The following is a 23975-nucleotide window of genomic DNA, read 5'->3' on the forward strand; positions in this document are numbered from 1 at the left end:
CAGAGCCCTAGATTAGTTGTTGATCATAACTCATTCTTTCTACAATGTGATCAGCCTTATTACTCTCCTGCACACCACCTTTAGGGTCTACTCAGCCCCACTCAAAACACAGATGCATCTTCTAACCAGTGGCAAAAACATTCTGGGGACAGATCTTTACAGGAACACACACGGTGGCTTCCATGATAATCTCAAGTGACAAAAACAACAAAGCCATTCTGTGAACTCACTTGGTAAAGCAAGGAGACTTATGTAAACCTGCAGCTTTTCAAAGACAGCAGTCATCTTTTGCATGTCACTCTGCAGTTCCATGTTTCTTGCTTGTAAATTAGCTGTGCAGAGCGAATACTCACATTCCTCTTCCAAGCTAGAAATTCAACAAGGCAAAATGATTAAGGTTTCCTTATAAGCATCTAAGTCAAGTCACTCATTCTTTAATGCATTTCTGAACACGTCAATCAGAACTGAGACAATTCTATACAAACCAAATAAACAAATTTACCCCTTCGGATAGCATCATTGACACAATGGGAGGTGTATGTGCATCAACCCTAAAAATGCCATGTGCTGTAAATGAGAATTGGCAACACAGGTCATGGCACTGATAACTCGAAGAGTGAATAATGCTCACTTGAATCCAGAAGTAAAAGCAGCACAGAGATTCACTAAATCATTCAAAACCAATCCACAGAGAGCTATGGACACAGGCTAATAAGATAGAAAAATCTACTGTAAATCACAAATTCTGTTTAGCCCAATATTATTGCACCCTAAAGAAAAAATGAAATCCTGAGTGAGCAGCTTTACACCAAAATTCTGTGCTATACATCTACATCAACCAAATTTTAATTTGGTGAATACCAGACATAGGATCAGAATCAAGATGACACGTGAGTTTATACAAATGGGTATGCAGATGGTTCTCAACATGTACATTTTTGACAAAATTCAGATTCTGTTAAAAAATAAGTTACCCTGCCTGGTTTAAAATAAAATGAGAATAGCATCTTTGACAAGTGATAATCATAGCCATTTTGTCAGATGAACCTAGATTCTGATAAGGAGGAATCACATCAAGTTCAGTGAAAAAAATCCAAGTCTTTTTAACTGAGAAACTCAAATCGTTCCCATTCTCAAAATGAACGAGAATCTGATTTACTTGTTCACCAGCCTTGGTGAAAAATTAGGTGAAATGTTTGTAATTTACATAGAAAACAAATTTGTGGTCCTGATGTACAAAATAGGTAAATGGATAATTCTGCGCATTCTTATTTTCAAAAGTAAATCCTGAACACTTTGAGTTTAACATTTATCAAATTTAAGGAAAGAAAAAAGAATATGGTCCCTGGTTAGTTTTCAGCAGTGCATTTGTGAAGTGTTGTAGATCAGCCTTTACTTAAAAGGAACATATTCAGATAAAAGTTTCACATCAACTTTCTTGGAACTCCCACATTAATGTCACAATTGAGTGTTGAAAGGAAGAGAGGAGAAAGAGACAGGTTCAGAACTTGCTTGTTTTAAAGCAGTACAAACTTAGATATACTATTCATTGCATTTGTTGGAGCTATGACATTGATGTGACTGACACGTTAAGTTTAAACAGTCAGTAGCCAGTACACCTGTTTCAATCATGATTCATCAATAGTAACTTATACTTGATCACAATGATCAAGTTTTGCCCTTTGTGCCACCCCTTCCCCTTTGGGAGGAAAGAAAGTGGAATGCTGATTGTTTTTCCAAACCCTTTATTTCATCTTGTTCAGTCACAATTTTAAGATCATGAAACTTCCATTGACTTCTTGTCCATGTCCCTGGTTGCAAGATATGTTTTAGCAGTCACTAATGTATATAAAAATGTTTCACCTTGCAGAGCTGATCATTCATATTCAGAGATTGATGGAAGTCTGGTGGTGTTGAAATGCATTTTCAGTAACCAGGAGATGAAAGGATGTGACCCAATGAATAAAAGCATTGTTGTGTTTTAAATACGATAGATTTTTTTTCACACAGAACAGACCTGATCATAAAACAAATCTCTATTTCTAGGCATATAAATAGTAAATGGGTAGTAAGAAGAGGGGTGGGGCAGATTAGGGACCAAAATGGAGACCTACGCATGGAGGCAGAGGGCATGGCTAAGGTACTAAATGAATACTTTGCATCTGTCTTTATCAAGGAAGATGCTGCTGCCATAGATACAGTGAAAGAGGAGACAGTTGAGATATTGGATGAGATAAAAAAAATTGCTAAGGAGGAGGTACTGAAGAGGCTGGCTATACTTAAACTAGATAAGTCATCAGAACCAGATGGGATGCGTCCTTGGATGCAGAGGGAAGTAAAGGTGTAAATTGTGGAGGTACTGGCCATAATCTTCCAATCCTCCTTGGATACAGGGCTGATGCCAGAGGACTGCAGAATTGCAAATGTTACACCCTTGTTCAAATAAGGGTGTAAGGATAAACCCAGCAACTATAGGCCAGTCAGTTTAACCTGGGTAGTAGGGAAGCTTTTCAAAATGATAATTAACAGTCACTTGGACAAGCATAGAATAAGGAAAGCCAGCACGGATTTGTTAAAGGCAAATCGCATTTAACTAACTTGATTGAGTTTTTTGATGAAGTTTGATGAGGATAATGCAGTTGATGTGGTGTACATGGACTTCCAAAAGGCGTTTGATAAAGTGCCACAAAATAGGCTTGCCAGCAAAGTTGAAGCCCATGAAATAAAAAGTAGTGGCTACGCGACAGGAAACAGAGTAGTGGTGAATGGTTGTTTTTTGGACTGGAGGAAGGTATCGAGAATGGTGTTCCCCAGGGGTCGGTACGAGGACCCCTGCTTTTCTTGATATCTATTAATGACTTAGATTTGGGTGAACGGGGCACAATTTCAAAGTTTGAAGATGACACAAAACTTGGAAGTCTAGTAAACAGTGAGGAGGATAGTGATGACATCAAGAAGACAGACAGGCTGATGGAATGGGCAGACAAGTGGCAGATGAGATTTAACACAGAGAAGTGCGAAGTGATACATTTTGGTGGGAAGAACGAGGAGAGGAAATATAAACTAACGGGTACAATTCTAAAGGGGGTGTAGGAACAGAAAGACCTGGGGGTATATGTGCACAAGTCGTTGAAGGTGGCAGGGCAGGTTCAGAAAGCAGTTAAAAAAGCATACGGAATCCTGGGCTTCATAAATAGAGGCAGAGTGTATAAAAGTAAGGAAGTCATGATGAAGCTTTATAAAACACTAATTAGGCCTCAACTGGACTACTGTGTCCAATTCTGGGCATCACACTTTATGTAGGTTGTGAAGGCCTTATAGAGTGGGTGCAGAAAAGATTTACAAGAATGGTTCCAGGCATGAGGGACTTCAGTTACATAGATATACTGGAGAAGCTGGGGTTGTTCTCCTTGGAGCAGAGAAGGTTAAGAGGAGATTTGATAGAGATGTTCTAAATCAAGAGGGGACGAGACAGAGTAGATAGAGAGAAACTGTTCCCATTGGCAGAAGGGTCGAGAACCAGGGGACACAAATTTAAGGTGATTGGCAGAAGAACCAAAGGCAACACGAGAAAAAACCTTTTTGCGAAACGAGTGGTTCGGATCTGGAATGCAGTGCCTGAAAGGATGGCGGAGGCAGATTCAAGTGTGGCTTTCAAAAGGGAGTTGGAAAAGTACCTGAAGGAAAAAAATTGCAGGGCTACAGGGAAAGGGCAGGGGAGTGGGACTAGCTGAAATGCTCTTGGAGAGCCAGCACAAGCTCGACGAGTGGAATGACCTCCTTCTGTGCTGTAACTATTCTATGATTGTATGATTCTAGCGATCTGATTCCTCATCAATTGTGTGCATGGAAAATGGAAGAAAAAAAAAATCAGTATTTCTTGCATATCAAAAAGTCCGGCGTATGAAACTTGAAACAAATCTCTAGTTGCAAGGATCAACTGAATTTACCTTTTTAATTGGTATGGTAGAATCTTCTTTAGGAAGCAAACATATGAAGTAAAGATGTCTGAAAATGGTTTGAGTTTCACAGTAGTTTCCTAGAAAAGAGAAAGACAGATTCTCACTAGTATGTACAACAATCCACATTAATACTGAATTAAAAACATTTGGATTAACATATCTATATTTAAGCCAATTTAATAAACTTACAAGTGTAGTAACAGTTTCTTCAGTGACGCTTTCAAATAGGTGCAACATCCCTTCCTCTAGAGGACGAACGTAAGAGGCATTTTCATGCAGGTATTCGGAAAACTGAAAACAAGAGAAAAATTAGTGTGTGTATGTTAGGATATGGATTTATTAAGTAAAATCACTTTACATAGAATGCTCTGCAACATTCTGGTGTTTCCCAGAAAACACAAAACAAGCATAGCCTTTATAATCATGTCACAGAATCATAATTATGGAAATTTCATCATAAAAAGAGACCATTTGATCAATGTCAGTACTAGATTGACATCGAAGCTAACTACACCATTCTGCTCTTTCCCCGTTTTCCTCAAGCTTTTACAGATTCAGCATGTACGAGTATAGGTGTAGTGTTGAAAATCCAGAGTTCCGGAATGATCGGTGGCAGGGTTATCCGGAATTCTTAAAATGCTCTGGAATTCGGACCCGCCAACCTCGAGCCTTGCTATTGCTGCTCTTACCTCGCCACCGCTCGCCTCACATGCCGTCGCCGCCCCCCTTACCTTGGGGCCTCCTCGCCGGCCCGTCTGAACACCTCCTCTGTAACGGGGCCAGCCGGCCCGAACATCTCCACCTCGGCGGGGCCCCACCCGAATACCTCTTCCTCGGCGGGACCAGCCGGCCCGAACACCTCTATGGTGGGGCCCCACCCGAACACTTCCTCCTCGGCGGGACCAGCCGGCCCGAACACCTCCTCCTTGGCGGGACCAGCCGGCCTGAACACCTCCTCGGTGGGACCAGCCGGCCCGAACACCTCTATGGCGGGGCCCCACCCGAAAACTTCCTCCGCGACGGGGCCAGCCGGCCCGAACATCTCCTCCTCGGCGGGGCCCCACCCGAACACCACCTCCTCGGCGGGACCAGCTGGCCCGAACATCACCTCCTCGGTGGGACCATCCGGCCCGAACACCTCTATGGCGGGGCCCCCACCCTTCCACTCACTTTGACGTTCCGAAATCCGAAATACCCGAACCTGGGCTTGGGTGTTTCCGGATTCGTGATGTCAGAAAGATGACCGAAAGTCCGGAAAAGCCCAAGATCCGGAATGGCCACAGTCCCGAGGGTTCCGAATTCTCGACGCTGCAATTTGAGACATGACATATGACCAGTGCAGTATACTTGGCAGGAACAGGTGACTTTGGACCCATGGTTCCCAAACACTCCACCACTGGGGTTTCTCTCATGTCATGTCTGGGTCTGTTGCAGACTAATTTTTTTAATTATTATTATTCGTTCCGGGATGTGAGCGTTGCTGGCAAGACCAGCATTTATTGCCCAACCCCAAATGCCCTCGGGAAGGTGGTGGTAAGCCGTCTTCTTCAACCGCTGCAGTCCTTGTGGTGAAAGTACTCCCAACGGTGCTGAAGGGGGGGTGGGGGAAGAGAAAAGAATTCCAGGATTTTGTCCCAGCAATGAAGGAACAGTGATATATTTCCAAGTCAGGAAGGTGTGTAACTTGGAGGTTAACTTGCAGGTGATGGTGTTCCCATGTGCCTGCTGCCCTTGACCTTCTCGGTGGTAAAGGTCGTGGGTTTGGGAAGTGCTGCCAAGAAGCCGTGGCGAGTTGCTGTAGTGCATCTTATAGGTGGTGCGCATTGCAGCCACGGTGTGCCGGTGGTGGTGGGAGTGTATGGTGAAGCTGGTGGATGGGATGCCAATCAAGCGGGCTGCTTTGTCCTGGATGGTGTCGAGCTTCTTGACTGTTGGTGGAGCTACAGGCAAGTGGAGCGTATTACATCACATCCTGACTTGTGCCTTGTAGATGGTGGAAAAGCTTTGGGGAGTCAGGCGTTGAGACACTCGCCGCAGAATACCCAGCATTTTATTGCCACAGTATTTATGTGACTGGTCCAATTAAGTTTCTGGTCAATGGTGACACCCTAGGATGCTGATGGTGGGGGATTTGGTGATGGTAATGCCGTTGAATATTGAGGGGAGATGGCCAGACTCTCGCTTGTTGGAGATAGACATTGCCTGGCACTTGTGTGGCGTGAATGTTACTTGCCACTTAGCAGCCCAAACATGAATGTCATTCAAGTCTTGCTATACATGGGCATGGACTGCTTCATTATCTGAGGAGTTGCAAATGGAACTGAACATTGTGCAATCATCAGCGAACATCCCCATGTCTGACCTTATGATGGAGGGAAGGTCATTAATGAAGCAGCTGAAGATGGTTGAACCCAGGACACTATCCTGAGGAACTCCTGCAGCGATGTCCTGGGGCTGGGATAATTGACCTACAACAACTACAACCATCTTCCTTTGTGCTGGTAAAACTCCAGCCAGTGGAGAGTTTTCAGCCCAATTCCCACTGGCTTCAATTTGACTTGGGTTCATTGATGCCACACTCGGCCAAATGTTGCCTTGATGATATAGATTGATTGCTATTATTAGTCAACAACTCCATTATTATTGCATCACCAGGATGGTAGAAGGCAAACTAGAGGTCATCAGGATATGCACACAATTTTAACAGAGGGGCCAACTAACGATCATACATTTTCAAAGCTGGCAGCATTGTGACCACAGGTGGCCCAGGTAAATTTATTTATTTTTACTTTTTGAAGGCCGCTGGTGGGTTTAAGATGGCAGGCAGGCAACCTCAGCCCAATACTCCGATTGAATTAAGCCGTATTTAACAATTTGACTTTGTGGCCTTAAACTGACAGTTCCACCTTTGTGACAGAATAATACATTGTGCACTATGTGGTGTAACACTTTTGCCCTTGAAAAAACAGTGCATCATCTGACATGGTGAGAACTGCTGGAGCTTGGTTAGTATTGAATAGAAATCAACATTAATGTCTACAGGTTCCTAAAGTTGCTTGTAAAAAATATCTGTTGCAACAACTACACTTAAATTTCCAAGCCACAATATTCAGCTATTATGTTAGATCGGCCATAAGAAAATTGAAAAAGATTTGCTCAGGTTGGAATTGTTTGCACCTGAAAAAGTTAAGAGACAGCATTTCCATCTCTGATTTCATATAGCATTCATGCCATATGAATTTCTTGCTGCCTTGTAACTGACTCATACCTATTCACAATCTGGACATAACTGGAGATGGAAAATGTTTTATAACCAATGTGTCCATAATCTTTCAGCAATAAAAACAGCTTCTGAAATGGCACACCCAAAATATCAATTTATCTTTTGCACAAATTCTCATTGACCTATTGTGCATAAGAATGTTCTTTGATTTCAGATTAACAGCATTTGTGGTTTTACGGTCACAGAATGTTTAGAGCTGTTGCCTTTTTATTTAACAAGAAAGCTTTTTCCCTTCTTTAGATACTCCCAATCTCTCTCACTACTACCTGTTCATACGAGGAACCTGTATTGACAACCTCTGCTAATGCTGTAATCTGGTATAATTCTCTCTCTCTGCTGCGAGAATTTTATTGATGTAATGGTTAGCCATAAGCTAAGGATATAACATTATGCAGAAAACTTATGAAACTTAAATGATTGTGCTATGGCTAAATTCATTACTAGCAATACATCATCGGCATACTTCAACTAGTGTTGTTTTCTTTTCCCACCATTAGGTACAGCAATTTTCTAAGAAATTAAACATACCTTTTGGTTCAAAGGTGATATAGTGTCTGTCGCAGAGTCAATGGGATAGATCTGAATTCTTTGCTCCGTATAGGTGTGAAGGTTTAGCAATGCTCCCACCAAATCTTGAAGAAAAGCCAGTGCCTGTCCATTAACATCGCGAGCTTTTAGCTGAAATTTAAGAGTCAGTTCTTTATGTAGGATATAATATGGTAATTAGTTTTATATAGTACTACTTCACCACTTTTTAAAATTCTCTTCCTTCCCCCTCCCTTGTGACCACTCTCCATGTTTGAGCCTCAACAGTGGCAATAGTAGGTTATCTGACTATCAAAGCATCCCAGCTAAACTGGCTGCTGAGCTGTTCCAACACCCACACACACATTTTCAGTCGAGGTAACTGTAGAGGGATGAGCAGTAATGACCACCTGACATCAGCTAACTAGTCACAGATCAGGGACTGAACTCATGGACATTCCTGATCTGTCGGGCTCAGAAATGGGACTGAACCGCAGGTTATTGAGATAGTATTAGATTCATTTCCATCAGATACTGATAATCATAGATCTTGATTTGGATGAAATGTAAAAAAAAATTAAATGCACATTACAGTTTTACAGCATAGTTGTCAGTGTTAGAATCGTTTAGGTTTCCACAAATTGGTGCGGCTTACAACTGAAGCAGCAGAGAATGCATCAACTTTGGAACAAAATCATTGAAAGAATATCAACAGGGCAATTTCAATTGGAACTGGCCATTTAACTCCTTACACACATCATTTATTGCTGCAACTAACATATATCTAGCACTGTTGATTCAAGAAACATCAAGGTACTTTGCAAATAGGTATAAGGAAAAATAGATGTCAAGCCAGGAAGGAGAGATTAGGAGTGATGATCAAAAACTTTGTCAGAGATGTGTTGTTTAAAGATGGAGGGAAGGTTGAGACAGAGAGATGGACGGGATTAGATAGGGAATTAGAAGAATATGACTAAGCCAAGTGGACAATTGCACATGACATCAGTCCTCCCTCACTTCCTCCTGAAGCTCATCTGAGTCAGGACAGGCCATATGTTTTTTTTTAATTCTTTCATGGAAAGTGGGCATTGCCAGCATTTTTGCCCATCCCGAATTGCCTTTTGATACAACTGAGTGGCTTGCTTGGCCATTTCAGACAGCAGTTAAGAGTCAACCAAATTGCTGTGGGTCTGGAGTCACATGTAGGTCAGACCACGTAAAGACAGCAGATTTCCTTCCAAGGCCAAGAATATGAAAGGACTATACATTATTTTTCCTGCTGACCTGTTGTTCAGATTATCTCTCGATGCTTCTTTATAACCAGACAGCTTAGTTTTCCACCTCCAATTTTTGTTCTTTTGTTTCAAGTGGTTTGTCTCTCTTCAGCTATGCCTCCAGAGATTAATTATATATTTTATACACAATAAAATAAATTCATACCTATAAATTTGATGGACCCCAATGTGGGACAGATTTGAAGAATTTCTAGCCACAGAATTAGTTGATGTTACCACAGAAATTAGTCTGATGTTTAATTTTAGGGGCCCTGACTGCATCTGGCCTCGGATACTTGCTGTTAACACTGGGCACCAGAAACGGAGAAGTTTCTTTTGGGGGGTGGGGTGGGGGAGGGGGAAGAAGAGAAGAGAGACATTTAACCTGCACAGATGTTTTTCACCTTGAGAAACAAAAATAAATTCACTTTAAAAACAAATGCAAACATCACAGAGCACTGATACTGTATTTGAATCCAGCAAAAAACATGAGTTTCAATTTTAAAATGTACATACAAAATGAAAGCCATGTGTGCAGCATTATCCAAAGCAGGGAACAAGACTCATAGTACATCATGACCCTGAATTTGTGGTGGGAGGCTTCCTGCGGGGAAATGCCTCCGATCTGCAAATAAAATGCTCATGTACCTAGTGGTCCAGGAGGTACGGAGATTCGGGGTCCTGGACCTCTCCAGGTACCCACGGGTCGAGGTCCACATATCCCAGGGGCACAAGCTATTCGCAAAAGCCCCTGGGATCACGTAGGCTAGCCCAACCAATAAAAGGAAATCCCCATTCATGCTTAGGGGGATTCTGTATGTCAGGAAACCCCATAAGCATGAAATGGGAATACCCTAAAAAATACCTTTACACTTCAAATACATTTTTAAAAACCATTACATATTTAAAATTAATTAAAATGCCATTTAATTAAATATTTAAATCAAAAATGTAATTTTCTGAATAAATTAATTTAAGGACTAGAAATTCAGAAAATAGCGCTATGACCGTTTTTTGGGCGGGAATCGCCAGAATACCGCTATGGCTGGAGGCAGCAAAATTTGGCAAACGGTGACAGGTGGTAACAGTAAAATCTAGCCGTGCACGATGGAATTTGTGCTCCGGAGCCAAATTCAGCGATTTGAAAAAAATTTTTTTTTTTTGCCTTTTTTTTTTTCTTCCGATTTTTTCCCCTCACGATTCTGGTCAGGTGTCAGGATGCACTCGCGCATGCGCAGTACACCCAGCTCTCAATCTTCCATTTTTCAGAGACAGAAGATGGAGCAGGGTGATCATAGCAGGCAGAGGGCCAGGAAATATTAGGGCCCAACATTGGCCATGGCTTGCATCAGTTATTTTGGAGTCAGTTGTTTTACCTGGCGTAAGTTAGAAAATGCCATTTCCCCCCCAAAATTTGCTCCAGTCAGTTAGGTACATTTTTTTTTAGGTAAGTTTTTTTTTCCCAAAAGGGGGCGTTCCCAGACACTTACGACAGTTTTGGCCATTTATGCCACTTTGGCCAGCAAAAACGTATTCCAAATCCACTTAGGTCAGCGAATGTGGCCAGCTCTGAAAAACCTTGCGGGCAGTTAAGAAAAAGCAGCGCACATTCGGCAGACATTAGGGCAGGGATAGGGGAGGGAAGGGAACTGGAGAGGACTTCAACAACCAAGCGGCAAACATTAAGGAAAAGCTCAAACCATTAAAACACAATAAAAACAGAAGTAAATCCTATCTTATCTTTAAAGTCTGCCTGGGAAAGGCAGACGACCAGCCTGTGCGCAAGGCCATTCGGCCTGGGATAGGGGACGGAGAAGTCACAGCTGCTGGGTCGGGGCGTCTCGGGGCGGGGGCCACCGAGCTACCGGAGGAATCACAGCTCGTGGGTCTGGAAGTCTCATCTGTCCCCGCAAAACTCTCCTCCTCCCCCTCCCCTCCAAAAACTCTCCTCCCCCTCCTCCTCCTCCTCCTCCTCCCAATCAAATGTTTAAAGCACTGTCACACAAGCATAGCCACTAAATAAAAAATAAATGCAAAGTCCTTACCTGCCCGGGAACTCTGCGGGCCGGCCGGTGTGGAGTCCACTCGGCCGGGCATAAGGGCTGTGAGCAACGGGTCCTGCTCACAGCCCACAGGACGCGCTGGGAGAGCAGGAACATGCGCGCAGTTCTCACGGAGCATGCGCTCAGGTGCCAGCAGTGCTTTGTGCACTGGCCTGTTGCTTCCCCCCCACCCACCCCCCACCCCACTTCAGCCTCCACGCCACGCCAGGACTCGGGGGACTCCAAAGAGCGGCCAGGATGGGGCCCCTTTTTTCTGGCGTCCTTTCCAGGGCGCAAAGTCAACGCGCTTCAGGTCAGTGCGCCGAAAAAAAGGGGTTGGGCAATGTTGGGCCCTTAGATCCGACGCGAATGAGGCACTTATAACAGCAATTGAGAGTAGATGGGGGGAGTTTAATAGGAGGGATCGAAGTAACCCCCTCCGCCCAACCTGTTGGAGATATTTTGGACTTCTGTTGCTGAGGAGGTCTCCTCAGTACATTGCATTCCCAGGGACCACCAGCAATACAGGAAAAGGTGGAATGACCACTGCAAGGTCGTGAGAGCAAGTAATATTTTTATTTCTGCACCCCGATTATTTAAATTGTAAATCTACAGTTTTGCAGAAGAAGATTCTGAGATGCCTCTTCGCTCTATGCAAGCCTCCACCTCGACCCATCACATGTGGGTCGAGCAGGAAAATGAAGGCCGTGCTGAGGACCCTCCACTGGAGGAACAACATCATGAAGCTGTTGGCGGGGGGGTGGTCAGGGGTGGGGGAGGGGTGATACAATCAGCACATCTTTCAGCTGCGGCCACAAGTTCCTCGGAGGAAGCCACATTCACAGGCTTTGTCCCACCCGAGGCAGCAGGTCCAAGTCATGTGCAGCAATGCCCCCCCCAGGGTTGAACCCCATATGCTGTCCAAGATCAGTCCAAGTCAGCATGGATTTATGAAAGGGAAATCATGCTTGACAAATCTTCTAGAATTTTTTGAGGATGTAGCTAGTAGAGTGGACAAGGGAGAACCAGTGGATGTGGTGTATTTGGATTTTCAAAAGGTTTTTGACAAGGTCCCACACAACAGATAAGTGTGCAAAATTAACGCACATAGTATTGGGGGTAATGTATTGACGTGGATAGAGAACTGGTTAGCAGACAGGAAGCAAAGAGTAGGAATAAACGGGTCCTTTTCAGAATGGCAGGCAGTGACTATTGAGGTACAGCAAGGTTCAGTGCTGGGATCCAAGCTATTTACAATATAGATTAATGATTTAGATGAAGGAATTGAATGTAATATCTCCAAGTTTGCAGATGACACTAAGCTGGGTGGCAGTGTGAGCTGTGAGGAGGATGCTAAGAGGTTGTGGGGTGACTTGGACAGGTTAGGTGAGTAGGCAAATGCATGGCAGATGCAGTATAATGTAGATAAATGTGAGGTTATCCACTTTGGTGGCAAAAACAGGAAGGCATAATATTATCTGAATGGTGACAGATTAGTAAAAGGGGAGGTGCAACGAGACCTGGGTGTCATGGTATATCAGTCATTGAAAGTTGGTATGCAGGTACTGCTGGCGGTGAAGGCAGCAAATGGCATGTTGGCCTTCATAGATATTATATATTATATTATATTATATTCCTTCATCTAAATCATTAATGTATATTGTAAATAGCTTGGATGAGAGTATAGATGAGAGGATGAGAGTATAGGAGCAGGGAGGTCTTACTGCAGTTGTATAGGATCTTGGTGAGGCCACACTTCGAATATTGTGTACAGTTTTGGTCTCCTAATCTGAGGAAGGACATTCTTGCAATTGAGGGAGTGCAGCAAAGGTTCACCAGATTGATTCCCAGGATGGCAGGACTGACATATAAAGAAAGACTGGATCAACTAGGCTTATATTCACTGGAATTTAGATGAATGAGAGGGGATCTCATAGAAACATATAAAATTCTGACGGGATTGGACAGGATAGATGCAGGAAGAATGTTCCCAATGTTGGGGAAGTCCAGAACCAGGAGTCTAAGGATAAGGGGTAAGCCATTTAGGACCAAGATGAGGAGAAACTTCTTCACTCAGAATTGTAAACCTGTGGAATTCTCTACCACAGAAAGTTGTTGAGGCCAGTTCGATAGATATATTCAAAAGGGAGTTAGATATGGCCCTTACAACTAAAGGGATCAAGGGGTATGGAGAGAAAGCAGGAATGGGGTACTGAAGTTGCATGATCAGCCATGATCATATTGAATGGTGGTGCAGGCTCGAAGGACTGAATGGCCTACTCCTGCACTTTTTTTCTATTTTTCTATGTCTCTTTGGGGGTTGTGTCAGCTAAGGCGGTCTGCTGAAAGACTGGCAGATTGGATATCGTGGGACTGTCAAGGGAGAGAATCAAACTCGATCGAGAGCTCCTCCAGGCCCTGGGTGGCATTTCTGGCAACATCGCGGCACAATCTGCGGATATGTCGCAGATTGAAGCTGCGATCCGGGACAACACCGAGGCTGTCAATGCCCTGCAGCAATTGATGGTCTCGACTTTTGGCACTGCAGTCCCCAGTGTCATAGCAGCCAGACTGACAGCACCTGTGAGTGGGGAGGCCGAGCAAGAGCCTTCTGACTCAGAAGCCGGGCCTGCATACCCAGAGCATTGTCTCTCCTCCGACAGCAGCACCCTGCTGCACACCATCTTGGTCCCAATGCGGGTCAGGGTAGGAGCAAGAATCAAGCTGGGGGGGGGAAAGGTGGCCGCAGTTAAAAGACGTTCGGTGCAGGATGGTTGTTTTGTTGTCGTTTTCCTGTTTACGTTATTTTATAAAAGTTTTACAAATTGTGTTCAAGTTCAAAATTTATTTAAGTTTCAAAATGTAAAGTTTACAAAGTTTCAAGAATGTACAAACGTTTCATAAATTTACAAATGTTTTATACATTCTTTTGTTCACCTTAACCATTCTTGTGCAGTATCTCAGTTGTAGAATTCGAGGGGTAATAGTCAACATGGTGGGATAGAGTAAGCAGGCAATGATGAAACGTGCCGTTCACTGTTCAAACAAAGCGTTGATTTAGGAGTTGCTGACATAAGAGTTTTGCAGTGGCGAAAGCTCCACGAGGCCTCCCCTGTGATGGTGGTGGCATGGTTTCATTGCCAGGCTCCTCTCTCCTGAGGTGGTCCTGCAGTCCCCAGTGGCAATTCCTGTCCCCTCATGATAGCTAAGTTGTGTAGCATGCAGCACACCACAATGAACTCAGCAGCCTGCTGAGGGGAGTATTGCAGGCTGCCTCCACAGTGGTCCAGGTATCGGAAGTGCTGCTTGAACACTCCAACTGTCTTCGCGACGATGTTGTGTGTGGCTGTATGGCTCTCATTATAGCGATGCTTGGCTTATGTCTGACGGCTCCGGGGGGGGGGGGGGGGGGGGGGGGAGGAGGGGTCATGAGCCAGGTGGCGAGGCCATAACCTTTGTCCTCCAGCATCCAGCTCTGGCCTTGTGGCTGACGCTCGAACAGGTATGAGACACTGCTCTCACGCAAGGTGAAAATATCATGGATGGTCCCTGGATATTGGGCATTGACTGCCATGATGCGCTGAGTATGGTTGCACATGATCTGTACGTTCATGGAGTGGAATCCCTTTCGGTTTCAGTAAATCTCTGGCTCCTCTAAAGGTGCTCGCAGGGCGATGTTCGTAGAGTCAATGGCACCCTGAACCTTGTGGAAGCCAGTAATTCATGCAAAACTCATAGCCCACATTCTGTGCCTCCCGGGTCATTGGGAACTTTATAAAGTCTAACCTGCGTGCGTACAGTGCAGTAGTCACCTGGCTATGTGTAGCAAACTGCAAGATGCAGCATATGTCCCTTGCTGATGCCTGAAAGGAGCTGGAGGTATAGAAGGCAAGTGCTGCAGTCACCTTCACCTCGACAGGCAGTGCAGTCCTGTTCCCGCTGTAGGCTGTAGGTCTGCCTTTATCAGCTGGCATATCTCTGTGACCACCTCTTTTCGGAAGCACAAACTTCGAATGCGCTGTGCCTCGGACAGCTGCAGGTATAAGCGTTGCTTCCTGTAAACTCGTGGGGGGTAAAGTCTCCTCCCCATATGTCTGCGAGCTCTTTGATTACGCTCATAATGCTCTTGAATAAGCCTTCTTCCAGCTCGATGCTGCATAGAGAAAGCAGCCAGCAATAATGGCATATAGCCACCATTCTTTTAAATGTCCACAAATAGCCTTAAAAAAGAACTATAAACTTACAAAAACCTCAATGTGTAAAACACAGCCTTCCCTCCAAATCCTTTTATGGACTGAATTTCTGCTCCATTTTTCAAGATGGCATCTTAGCACCGGGTGCGTCGTGGGTCCAAGCAGGTAAGACTTGAATTTTCCTGGAGGGTTTTTGGGCAGGCGGTAAAAATGGTGGTATCAGCGAATTTCCTGCCCGCGGCGATAGCAGGCCGTTGCACGCCGATTTACGTCATAAAAACGGTGAAAAAAACCGTCAGGGCGGTAAAATGGCGGTAAATGGGGGCAAAGCTGCAATATTTCTCGCCCTAAATGTTTTAAAGGGACTGAAAATATTGTACAGGTTTATTTAATGTATAAATTGATTAACATTTATTATTGTTTTTTAAAACTCTTAATACTGGTTAAAAACAGGCCTTACGCCTTCTTTTACCAGGCGCTAGAATTTCATGGGCATTTGTTTGGCAGAAGTTGAGCAAATAGCTCAATTCTCTGCCCGCGGATGTCCTTTTCCTGGGGATGCATTGGAATTGTAAAGATAATTCTTGACAGATCGCAAGTTCCAGGTTTACGCGCGTGCACTTCTCCCGCGAAAACCCAGAACTTGCATGGACCTTACGGGTGCATGTCGTAGGGGCCGCAAATTCATAAATAATGTGTTATTGAGGCCAACTAAATTAGATAACTGCCCTGTAGTTTAATCTCAACTTATTACAGAATTACCCCTGGCTGGCCTCCCACATTCTACCCTATGAAAACTAGAGGTGATCCAAATCTCGGCTGCCCGTGTCATAACTCGCACCAAGTCCCGCTCACCCATCACCCCTGTGCTCGCTGACCTACATTAGCTCCCGGTTAAGCAACTCCTCGATTTCAATATTCTCATCCTTGTTTCCAAATCCCTCCATGGCCTCGTCCCTTCCTATCTCTAATCTCCTCCAGTCCTCCACCCCCCACACCAGATGTCTGTGCTCTGTTGCCTAGGCCCTAAGGTTTGGAATTATCTGCCTAAACCTCTATCATGCTTCAAGATGATACTTAAAACCTACCTTTTTGACCAAGCTTTTGGGCACCTGCCCTAATTTCTCCTAACACAGCTCGGTGTCAAATTTTTTTAATCTCATAATACTCTTATGAAGCACCTTGGGACGTTTCACTATGTTAAAGGCACTATATAAATACAAGTTGTTGCATAATAAGCTTCAGATTTCATCATATTCAAGAGTTAACAATGTCAGTTGGAAATGGAGTTTGGTTACAAAAGTTAATGAAAAATTGTTTTACAAAAAGTTACTCGACTGCCCACTCTTTAATCTTCAATACTATGATGGTTTCCTGCATTTACATCATCTACATAACAATGTGGACTCAATACCGTTACAAAATGTGCTGCTGTAAAAAGAGGGAGTTAGCAAACCTCCAGTTTGAAACTTGTGCCTTACACCCACAATAGTGACAGAAGTCACCAAAATGATTACACACACATTCTGTCCAACAGTTACAAAAGGTATTTTTTTCCCTGCCGCAAGAACTCTTGAGAAATTTGGATATTTTAATCCAACTCATTAATTTGGCACGATCATGTGGAAGATGTTCCAAAACCAACAGATGATCCAGGTTATGACAGTATATGAATTGGTGGCATGGGTATCACGTTGGCTCCTCTTTAAAGCATAATTATAGCCTGCCTTCACAAACTTCCTTTACACTTCACTTAAGCAAAGAGTGCAGTTATTTCTTCCATGTTATATACACAACACTGTCGTTCCAGGCCTTATCATTTAGACGCCTGCTGTATTGTTCATCTGACTCCACTGAAACTATTTTTGTTGGCTAAGCTATAGGAAACAGATGTTCAAAGCCACATTGATTGGGGGGTTGCGGAACTGGTTCTAGTCCACGCGACTGCTGTGTCAGCTCTAGGTTATCAGCACACAACATTTACAGTATAATTTCTCACAAAAAGTAAAAGGGAACTTATTGGACTGTGACGGACATTTGTTTTTTTACTAATTCTGTCACAGAGCATAAAACCAGATCCACAGTTCTGTTTTGTGATTTAATAAAACAGAAAATTAAGGTGCGATTTTTGTTATTTGCAATAATAGTGGGGATATTTTATTAAACAAAAACGATTTGGGATTAGGAATACAAACAGACGAACCACAGGCCCAGCTGGGATCTCCAAAGTAATAATTATTAGTCAGAGGCAATTTCATGTTAATCGCATCAAATCCTGAACTGAACCTTGGATAATCAAAGAAGCCAGAAGAAGGACAAACATTTCATTGATTTATAGAACTTAAAATTCACATTAAAATATAAACTTGAAGGTTTAGTTAGCAAAATAGGATAATTCCACAATTTTTCAAGAACATCTAAATTATTCAGACTGCATCAAACATAGAATAGAGTCAGCGGTCGTCTATCTGTTTCGAGAATTGCATGTTTTCTAGCCTTCAAAACATATGGGGCCCAAGTTTCGAGCCGCACCTAGAACGGCGCAGTCCCGACCTGGACGCCTGTTTTTCGCGCCACAAAGTGCGCCTAAAAAAAACATCCAGATTCTTCACCTCCCTGCAGGTCCTCTGGCCCTCAGCGCGGCGCAGCAGGAGCTGTAGGGGGCGGAGCTAGGTCCCTGCGCTGAAAACAGTGCCGGGACTTCTGCACATGCGCGCTACAGTGGGCGCACAAGTGCAGTAGCTCCAGGCGTCCGAAACTGCGTGGGAGGGGCCCGAAGCACGCAGCCCCTAGCCCTGGCCGAATGGCCTCACTGGGGTTGCGTGAATATGGCTCCTCCCACGCCCAGCTCCTGCTTTCTCCCGACCCGACTCCCGCTTCCCGCTTCCCGCCTCCGGACCGGACCCCCACCCCCAGACCGATCCGGACCCGACCCCCGCTCCCGCCGCTGGACCCGACCCCCCTTCCCTCTCCCCCCGAACTCCCCCCGCCCCCTACCCCGACTCCCGCTCCCCCCCCACCCCCGCTCTTCCCACCCCACCCACCCCGACTCCCGCTTCCCCCCGGGACTGGATCCGACCTGACCTCCCTGTCCCTCCCTCCCCCCGACCCGAACCGAACCGACCTCCCTCCCACCACCCCCCCAGACCTGACCCAACGCCACCTACCTGTAAATCTGGTGCTGGGGACGGGCCCTGCTCGAAGTCTCGGGCCCTGCCCGAAGTCTCAGGCCCGGCCCGTTCAGCCTCCCTCCCCCTTTCCCCCCCCCCCCCCAATCTCCTTTCCCCCCCACCCCCGTCATCTCCTTTCCCCCCCACCATCTCCCCTTTATCCCCTTCTCTTGCCCCCATCCCTCCCCCTTCGCTGTCAGAAACACAGACACTGACAGACAGAGAATGAGAGACACACACAGACAGACAGAGAGATAGAGACACTGACAGAGACACACTGGGGGGGGGGGGGCGGCATCCCAGCACGCTGTTGGAGGGCTCCCGGTGCTGCAGTCGGTAAGTAGAAAATGTTTTATTTATTGATTTTTTTTTAAACTTTATTTCTTATTAATTTTTTTTGGATTGATTTATTGATGTATTTATCATTTATTATTGATGATGGCTCTTTATTTGTGAACTGAAGTGTTTAATGTTTGTAAACTTCCCTTTAAACCCCCCCCCCCCCACCATTCCCTACACCTGATTTGTAACCTACGCCTGATTTTCTAAAGTGTAGACAAGGTTTTTTCGAGTGTACAAAAATCTTCACTTACTCCATTCTGTTAGTTTGGAGTAAGTTTTCACTGACGAAACTTTGAAAACAGGCATAAGTGGCCGGACACGCCCCCTTTTGAAAAAAAAATTCTGTTCCAAAGTGAAACTGTTCTAACTGACTAGAACTGGAGCAAACTAAATGACGAGAATTCCGATTTCTAAGATACTCCGTTCTACACCAGTTGCTCCTAAAAATCAGGAGCAAATCATGTGGAAACTTGGGGCCATGCTTTCTAAAATGTAACTTTTAAATAATATTGAATAGCACTGAATAAAATTAATGTAATTTCCTAACCAATTGGTGGAACAGCTACAGCAGTCTTCAGAAGTTTAAAGTCTCTACGAAACATTTCCCACCAATCATTTCTGGCTTACTCACCTGATGCCTCCGATCATGTACAGGTACATCCAATGTGTTGTACTCTGAGAGTCCTATATAAAAATGAGATATTAGACCAGTAGATTTTAAGCATTAAAAAACACTGAAAATAGAAGGAGATGCACTCTAAATTTCCACCTGCATTCTTTGCAGTCTAAGTGAATAGGAAGGATCCATTTTCCTTAGCAGAGAGGTCATCCAAAATAAAACCTTGTTCATGGCTTGTCTGGCACTTCAAGTGCATATTCAAGTACTTTCCAATGCGATGAGGGTTTCTGCCTCTACCACCCTTTCAGGCAGTGAGTTCCAGATTTCCACCACCCCCTGGGTGAAAAAGGTTCTCAACTCCCCTCAAATCCTTCTACCAAATTACTTTAAATCTACGCTCCCTGGTTACTGACCTCTGCTAAGGGGAATGGGTCCTTCCTATCCACTCTATCTAGGCCCTTTATAATTTTGTACACCTCAATCAAGTCTCCCCTCAGCCTCCACTGTTCCAAAGAAAACCACCCTAGCCTATCCAATCTTTCCTCGTAGCTAAAATCCTCCAGTCCTGGCAACATCCTCATAAATCTCTGTACACTCTCTCGTGCATTATAAAAATGAACAAAAACTCAAAGCTCAGCAAAACTTGTAACTACTTCAGAGTTTTAGAAATAAAACCTTAAATGCACAGCATGTTGGTCAATATCTGAAAGCAAATTCAGGGCTACAGACCAAGAGCTGGAAAGTGGGATTAGACTGGATGGCTCATTTGCTGCGGCGCAGACATGATGGGCTGAATGGCCTCTTTCTGCGCCGTAAATTTTTAATGATTCTATAATCCTGACCCATTAAGTGCTCTCAGCCACTCAATTCATCCCATACACAAAAGCAACTAGATTCCAACCAAAATAGGCTTTCTCCTCTTCTCAACACCCCACCCGCAGATTTTCTCACAAGTGTCAGCTGCTGTTACACAAGACATTTAAAATGGGGATTTAATTTTGATCTTTAAACTGATATTCAACTTAACACTACTCAAAAACAAACAATAACCTTATAAGGCTGAAAATCATGTAACAACTAGGCAGTACGTCTAGCATGACAAAACAACATTCCAGCGTTTTACATCTTGGAAATGGAGAGCGAGGGCTGATGCAAACACAAAACATAACAAACTACTTAGCTGTTGTCTATTCAACTAACGAACATGCTGGAATATTTTTTTTTTTTTTTAAGTATCGTGGATTTGATAGTCGAATCTAGTATTTGGGCTTCCCATCAATCTATAATTAGCTAAGCCATACAGATCAAAATCGCCCCAGGTTTGATTTCCTCGTCTTTACTAAGTTAGCTCATTTCAGTTGCAACATAGGGAAGGGTACAATTGGTTTCAGTACTCTTGGTTAGGGAGAATAAAGTCTTCTAAGGTTTCTGTGTTTGATCACCGTCTAGTAACCCATGCTAAAAATGCACATGGCAACACTAGGTGAGAACAGGATCAGGGTCACTTTGATCCCTGCTGGAAATGTGTAAATGTATGGCCATCAGGTGAGGCTATGAAAGCAATGCAGATGAATAGTTCACAATTTATGTGGTTACCTAAGTGAGCTGCCAGAGTGCCACACCCATGGAACTATATTCCTCATGAGTCACAAGCCTCAGAGGAAGAATAAGAGGAGACTATCCAAAGGGAAATTGGATCTGGGAAGGGAAAGGAAGGAGCACTCAACATTATTCTATATAATTCAAAGAATTTGATTTAACCGTTCTGTAGGATGTGAAGAACCTACCTTATGCTATAGAGGGGAAAGCAATCCAAAAGTTAGCATTTTATCATTCCGAAATCAAAGAAACTGAACCCATATTTTTGTCAATCTTTTTCATTCATTTCACAGCGCTAAAACTATTTTTTTTAAATATTAAATTCTTTATTAACATCCGTATTTGCTTTTGGATTGGTAACATTGTGATTTACCTATATGGCACAAGATTCCCAAAGCAAGCGCATTGCTTGGAACTCCTTCACAGCAAACGAGCCAAAGGTGGGCAGAGGAAACGTTACAGGGACACCCTCAAAGCCTCGCTGAAAAAGTGCAACATCCCCAATGACACCTGGGAGTCCCTGGCCAAAAACCGCCGTAAGTGGAGGAAGTGTATCCGGGAGGGCGCTGAGCACCTCGAGTCTCATTGCCGAGAGCATACAGAAATCAAGCACAGACAGCAGAAAGAACATGCGGCAAAACTGTCCCACCCACCCTTTCAACGACTATCTGTCCTACCTGTGACAGGGACTGTGGTTCTCGTATTGGACTCTTCAGCCACCTAAGGACTCATTTTAAGAGTGGAAGCAAGTCTTCCTAGATTCCGAGGGGCTGCCTATGATGATGAGTTGAACAAACGTGTTTTGTGGTTCGAACCTTTGGGGTGGTTTTAGGAATTAATTTCACAACAAATGCTATACAAGACAGACCAAACTCAGCCTGGGGGCATTTCCTCACAAAACATGGAGGAGGTGCACGAGTTTGTCTTTGGAAGAATGTTTGTAGGGGAATCAGCTCGAGGGGGTAGTAATGGAACAGCCAGGTGTAAAAGCAATTCTTTTTTGAAGTTGCATGTCTATCTGGTACATGATCGGACAGATATTTTCAGTACATTCATCTGTCATAAATAAACCATGTAAAACAGCTTGATGTTTAAAAACAGGTGGAATCTCAAACATTGGAGTGATTCAGTATAGATTTTCCCATAAGACATCTGATAGCCCCTATAACACTTTCTAATTTATCACAATAGGAATAAACCACTTGCTTGTTGCAATATGTGATTTATAGGGCTCCAATTACACGGGCTTCTGTATAAAATTTGATATACTGAAATGATGTTTGTTATAGAAATGCAATTACAAATGCTAAATTGCATATGAAGACATACTCACTTGTATCATTGAAAGGTACTTTTTCTTGAATAATACTTTTTGACTGGTCCAATCGGCTACTCAGGTCAGCATGGATATTCTTTAGCTGCTGCTGGCTGTGTTTAAAAAGATGAATTTGAAATGATTTACAAGATGTACAATACTCCATATATTTCAGCAATAACAAGCAAAGTAGCACAGTACAAGCCATAACTCTGCCTTACCATTCCTCTGTCCGCAGCCTACATTCCTTTGCTTCTCTTTCCAATGAATGTGATTTCACCTGTGAAAATATTCCATATTCTGTAAGAAAAGTTTATGAATCCTTTCCAATGCAAAGTTTTAAAAAAAATTCGACCTGTGCATGTAGATGATCATCATAGAAACATAGCAAATAGGTGCAGGAGTAGGCCATTCGGCCCTTTGTGCCTACACCACCATTCAATAAGATCATGGCTGATCATTCACCTTAGTACCCCTTTCCGGCTTTCTCTCCATACCTCTTGATCCCTTTAGCCGTAAGGGCCACATCTAACTCCCTCTTGAATATATCCGATGAACTGGCATCAACAACTCGCTGCGATAGGGAATTCCACAGGTTAACAACTCACTGAAGAAGTTTCTCCTCATCTCAGTCCTAAATAGCTTACCCCTTATCTTGAGACTGTGTCCAACTTCCCTTCCTGGTCCCCATGCTAGCTGCCATTGTAAATGGTTCCCTCTCCTCAGGTAGTGTCTAACTCCCTTTCAAAGCAATCATCACAACCCTCCTCAAAAAAAAAACACCCCCTTGACCACCCCACCCACCCCACCCCCCCGCCCCACTGCAAACTACCACCTTATCTCCAACCTCACTTTCCTCTCCAAAGTCCTTGAACGTGTTTGCCATCGTCCAAAAATGTCCCATCTTTTCTTCAATTTCATGCTTGAATTTCTCCAAAAAGGTTTCCACCTCTGTCACACTAGTGAAACAGCTCTAATAGAAGTTGCAAATGACATCCTCAGTTACCATGAATTTTCTCTCCTGGTCATCTCTGCAGCCTTGGACAACACCACATGAACCTCCTCCAAAGCCTCCCCTCCGTTGCAGCTCAGTGGGACTGCCCTTGCTTGGTTCCACTCTTTAACTATCCAATCATAACTAGAGTAATTCCAGCTTCTCTTCCTTCCCTCACACAGTTATCTCAGAAATCTCCAAAAGGATATAGCCTTGACCTTCTCCTCTTCGTCTATGTGCTGCTCATTGGCATATGAAGACATAGCGTCTGGTTTGACGCTGACAACACCCAGTTCTACCTCTCCAGCACATCTGCTGACCCCTCCATTGCCTACATGCTGTCAAATTGCTTGCCCAACATCCAGTCTTGGATGAGCTGCAATTTCCTTCAGTTAAACAACAGGAAGACCAAAGCCATCGTCTTCAGCTATGCTAAAAACTCATTCCCCTCCACAGCTACTGTCTCAGTTTGTTCACATCAGCAACCTATTCGACTCCAAGCTCAACGTCCAACTCCATCACAAGACCCCTTACTTTCACTTTTAACATGACCAGCCTCTGTTTCTGCCTCAGCTCTTCTGCTGCCGAAGCCCTCATCCATGTCTTGGTCAACACTGAATGGTGTTTGTGCTGTAAATACAGTGTAATATTGTAATA

General features: G+C 44.0%; 1 protein-coding gene across 3 annotated transcripts in view; it reads right to left on the reverse strand.

Annotated features, from left to right (window-relative positions):
- ppp1r21 (protein phosphatase 1, regulatory subunit 21) overlaps positions 1-23975 on the reverse strand; it is a 127187-nt gene that overhangs the window by 55099 nt on the left and 48113 nt on the right. For all 3 annotated transcript variants that reach the window (XM_070888681.1, XM_070888682.1, XM_070888680.1), the window contains 7 exons: positions 22546-22604; positions 22343-22437; positions 19423-19475; positions 7774-7923; positions 4152-4253; positions 3951-4039; positions 231-367 (listed from right to left, as the gene is read on the reverse strand). In XM_070888681.1, the coding sequence (XP_070744782.1) occupies positions 231-367; positions 3951-4039; positions 4152-4253; positions 7774-7923; positions 19423-19475; positions 22343-22437; positions 22546-22604 (685 nt within the window). The remainder of the gene's footprint in view (positions 1-230; positions 368-3950; positions 4040-4151; positions 4254-7773; positions 7924-19422; positions 19476-22342; positions 22438-22545; positions 22605-23975) is intronic.

This window comes from Pristiophorus japonicus, chromosome 9, assembly GCF_044704955.1.
Source record: "Pristiophorus japonicus isolate sPriJap1 chromosome 9, sPriJap1.hap1, whole genome shotgun sequence".
In the NCBI taxonomy this organism is placed as follows: Eukaryota; Metazoa; Chordata; class Chondrichthyes; family Pristiophoridae; genus Pristiophorus; species Pristiophorus japonicus.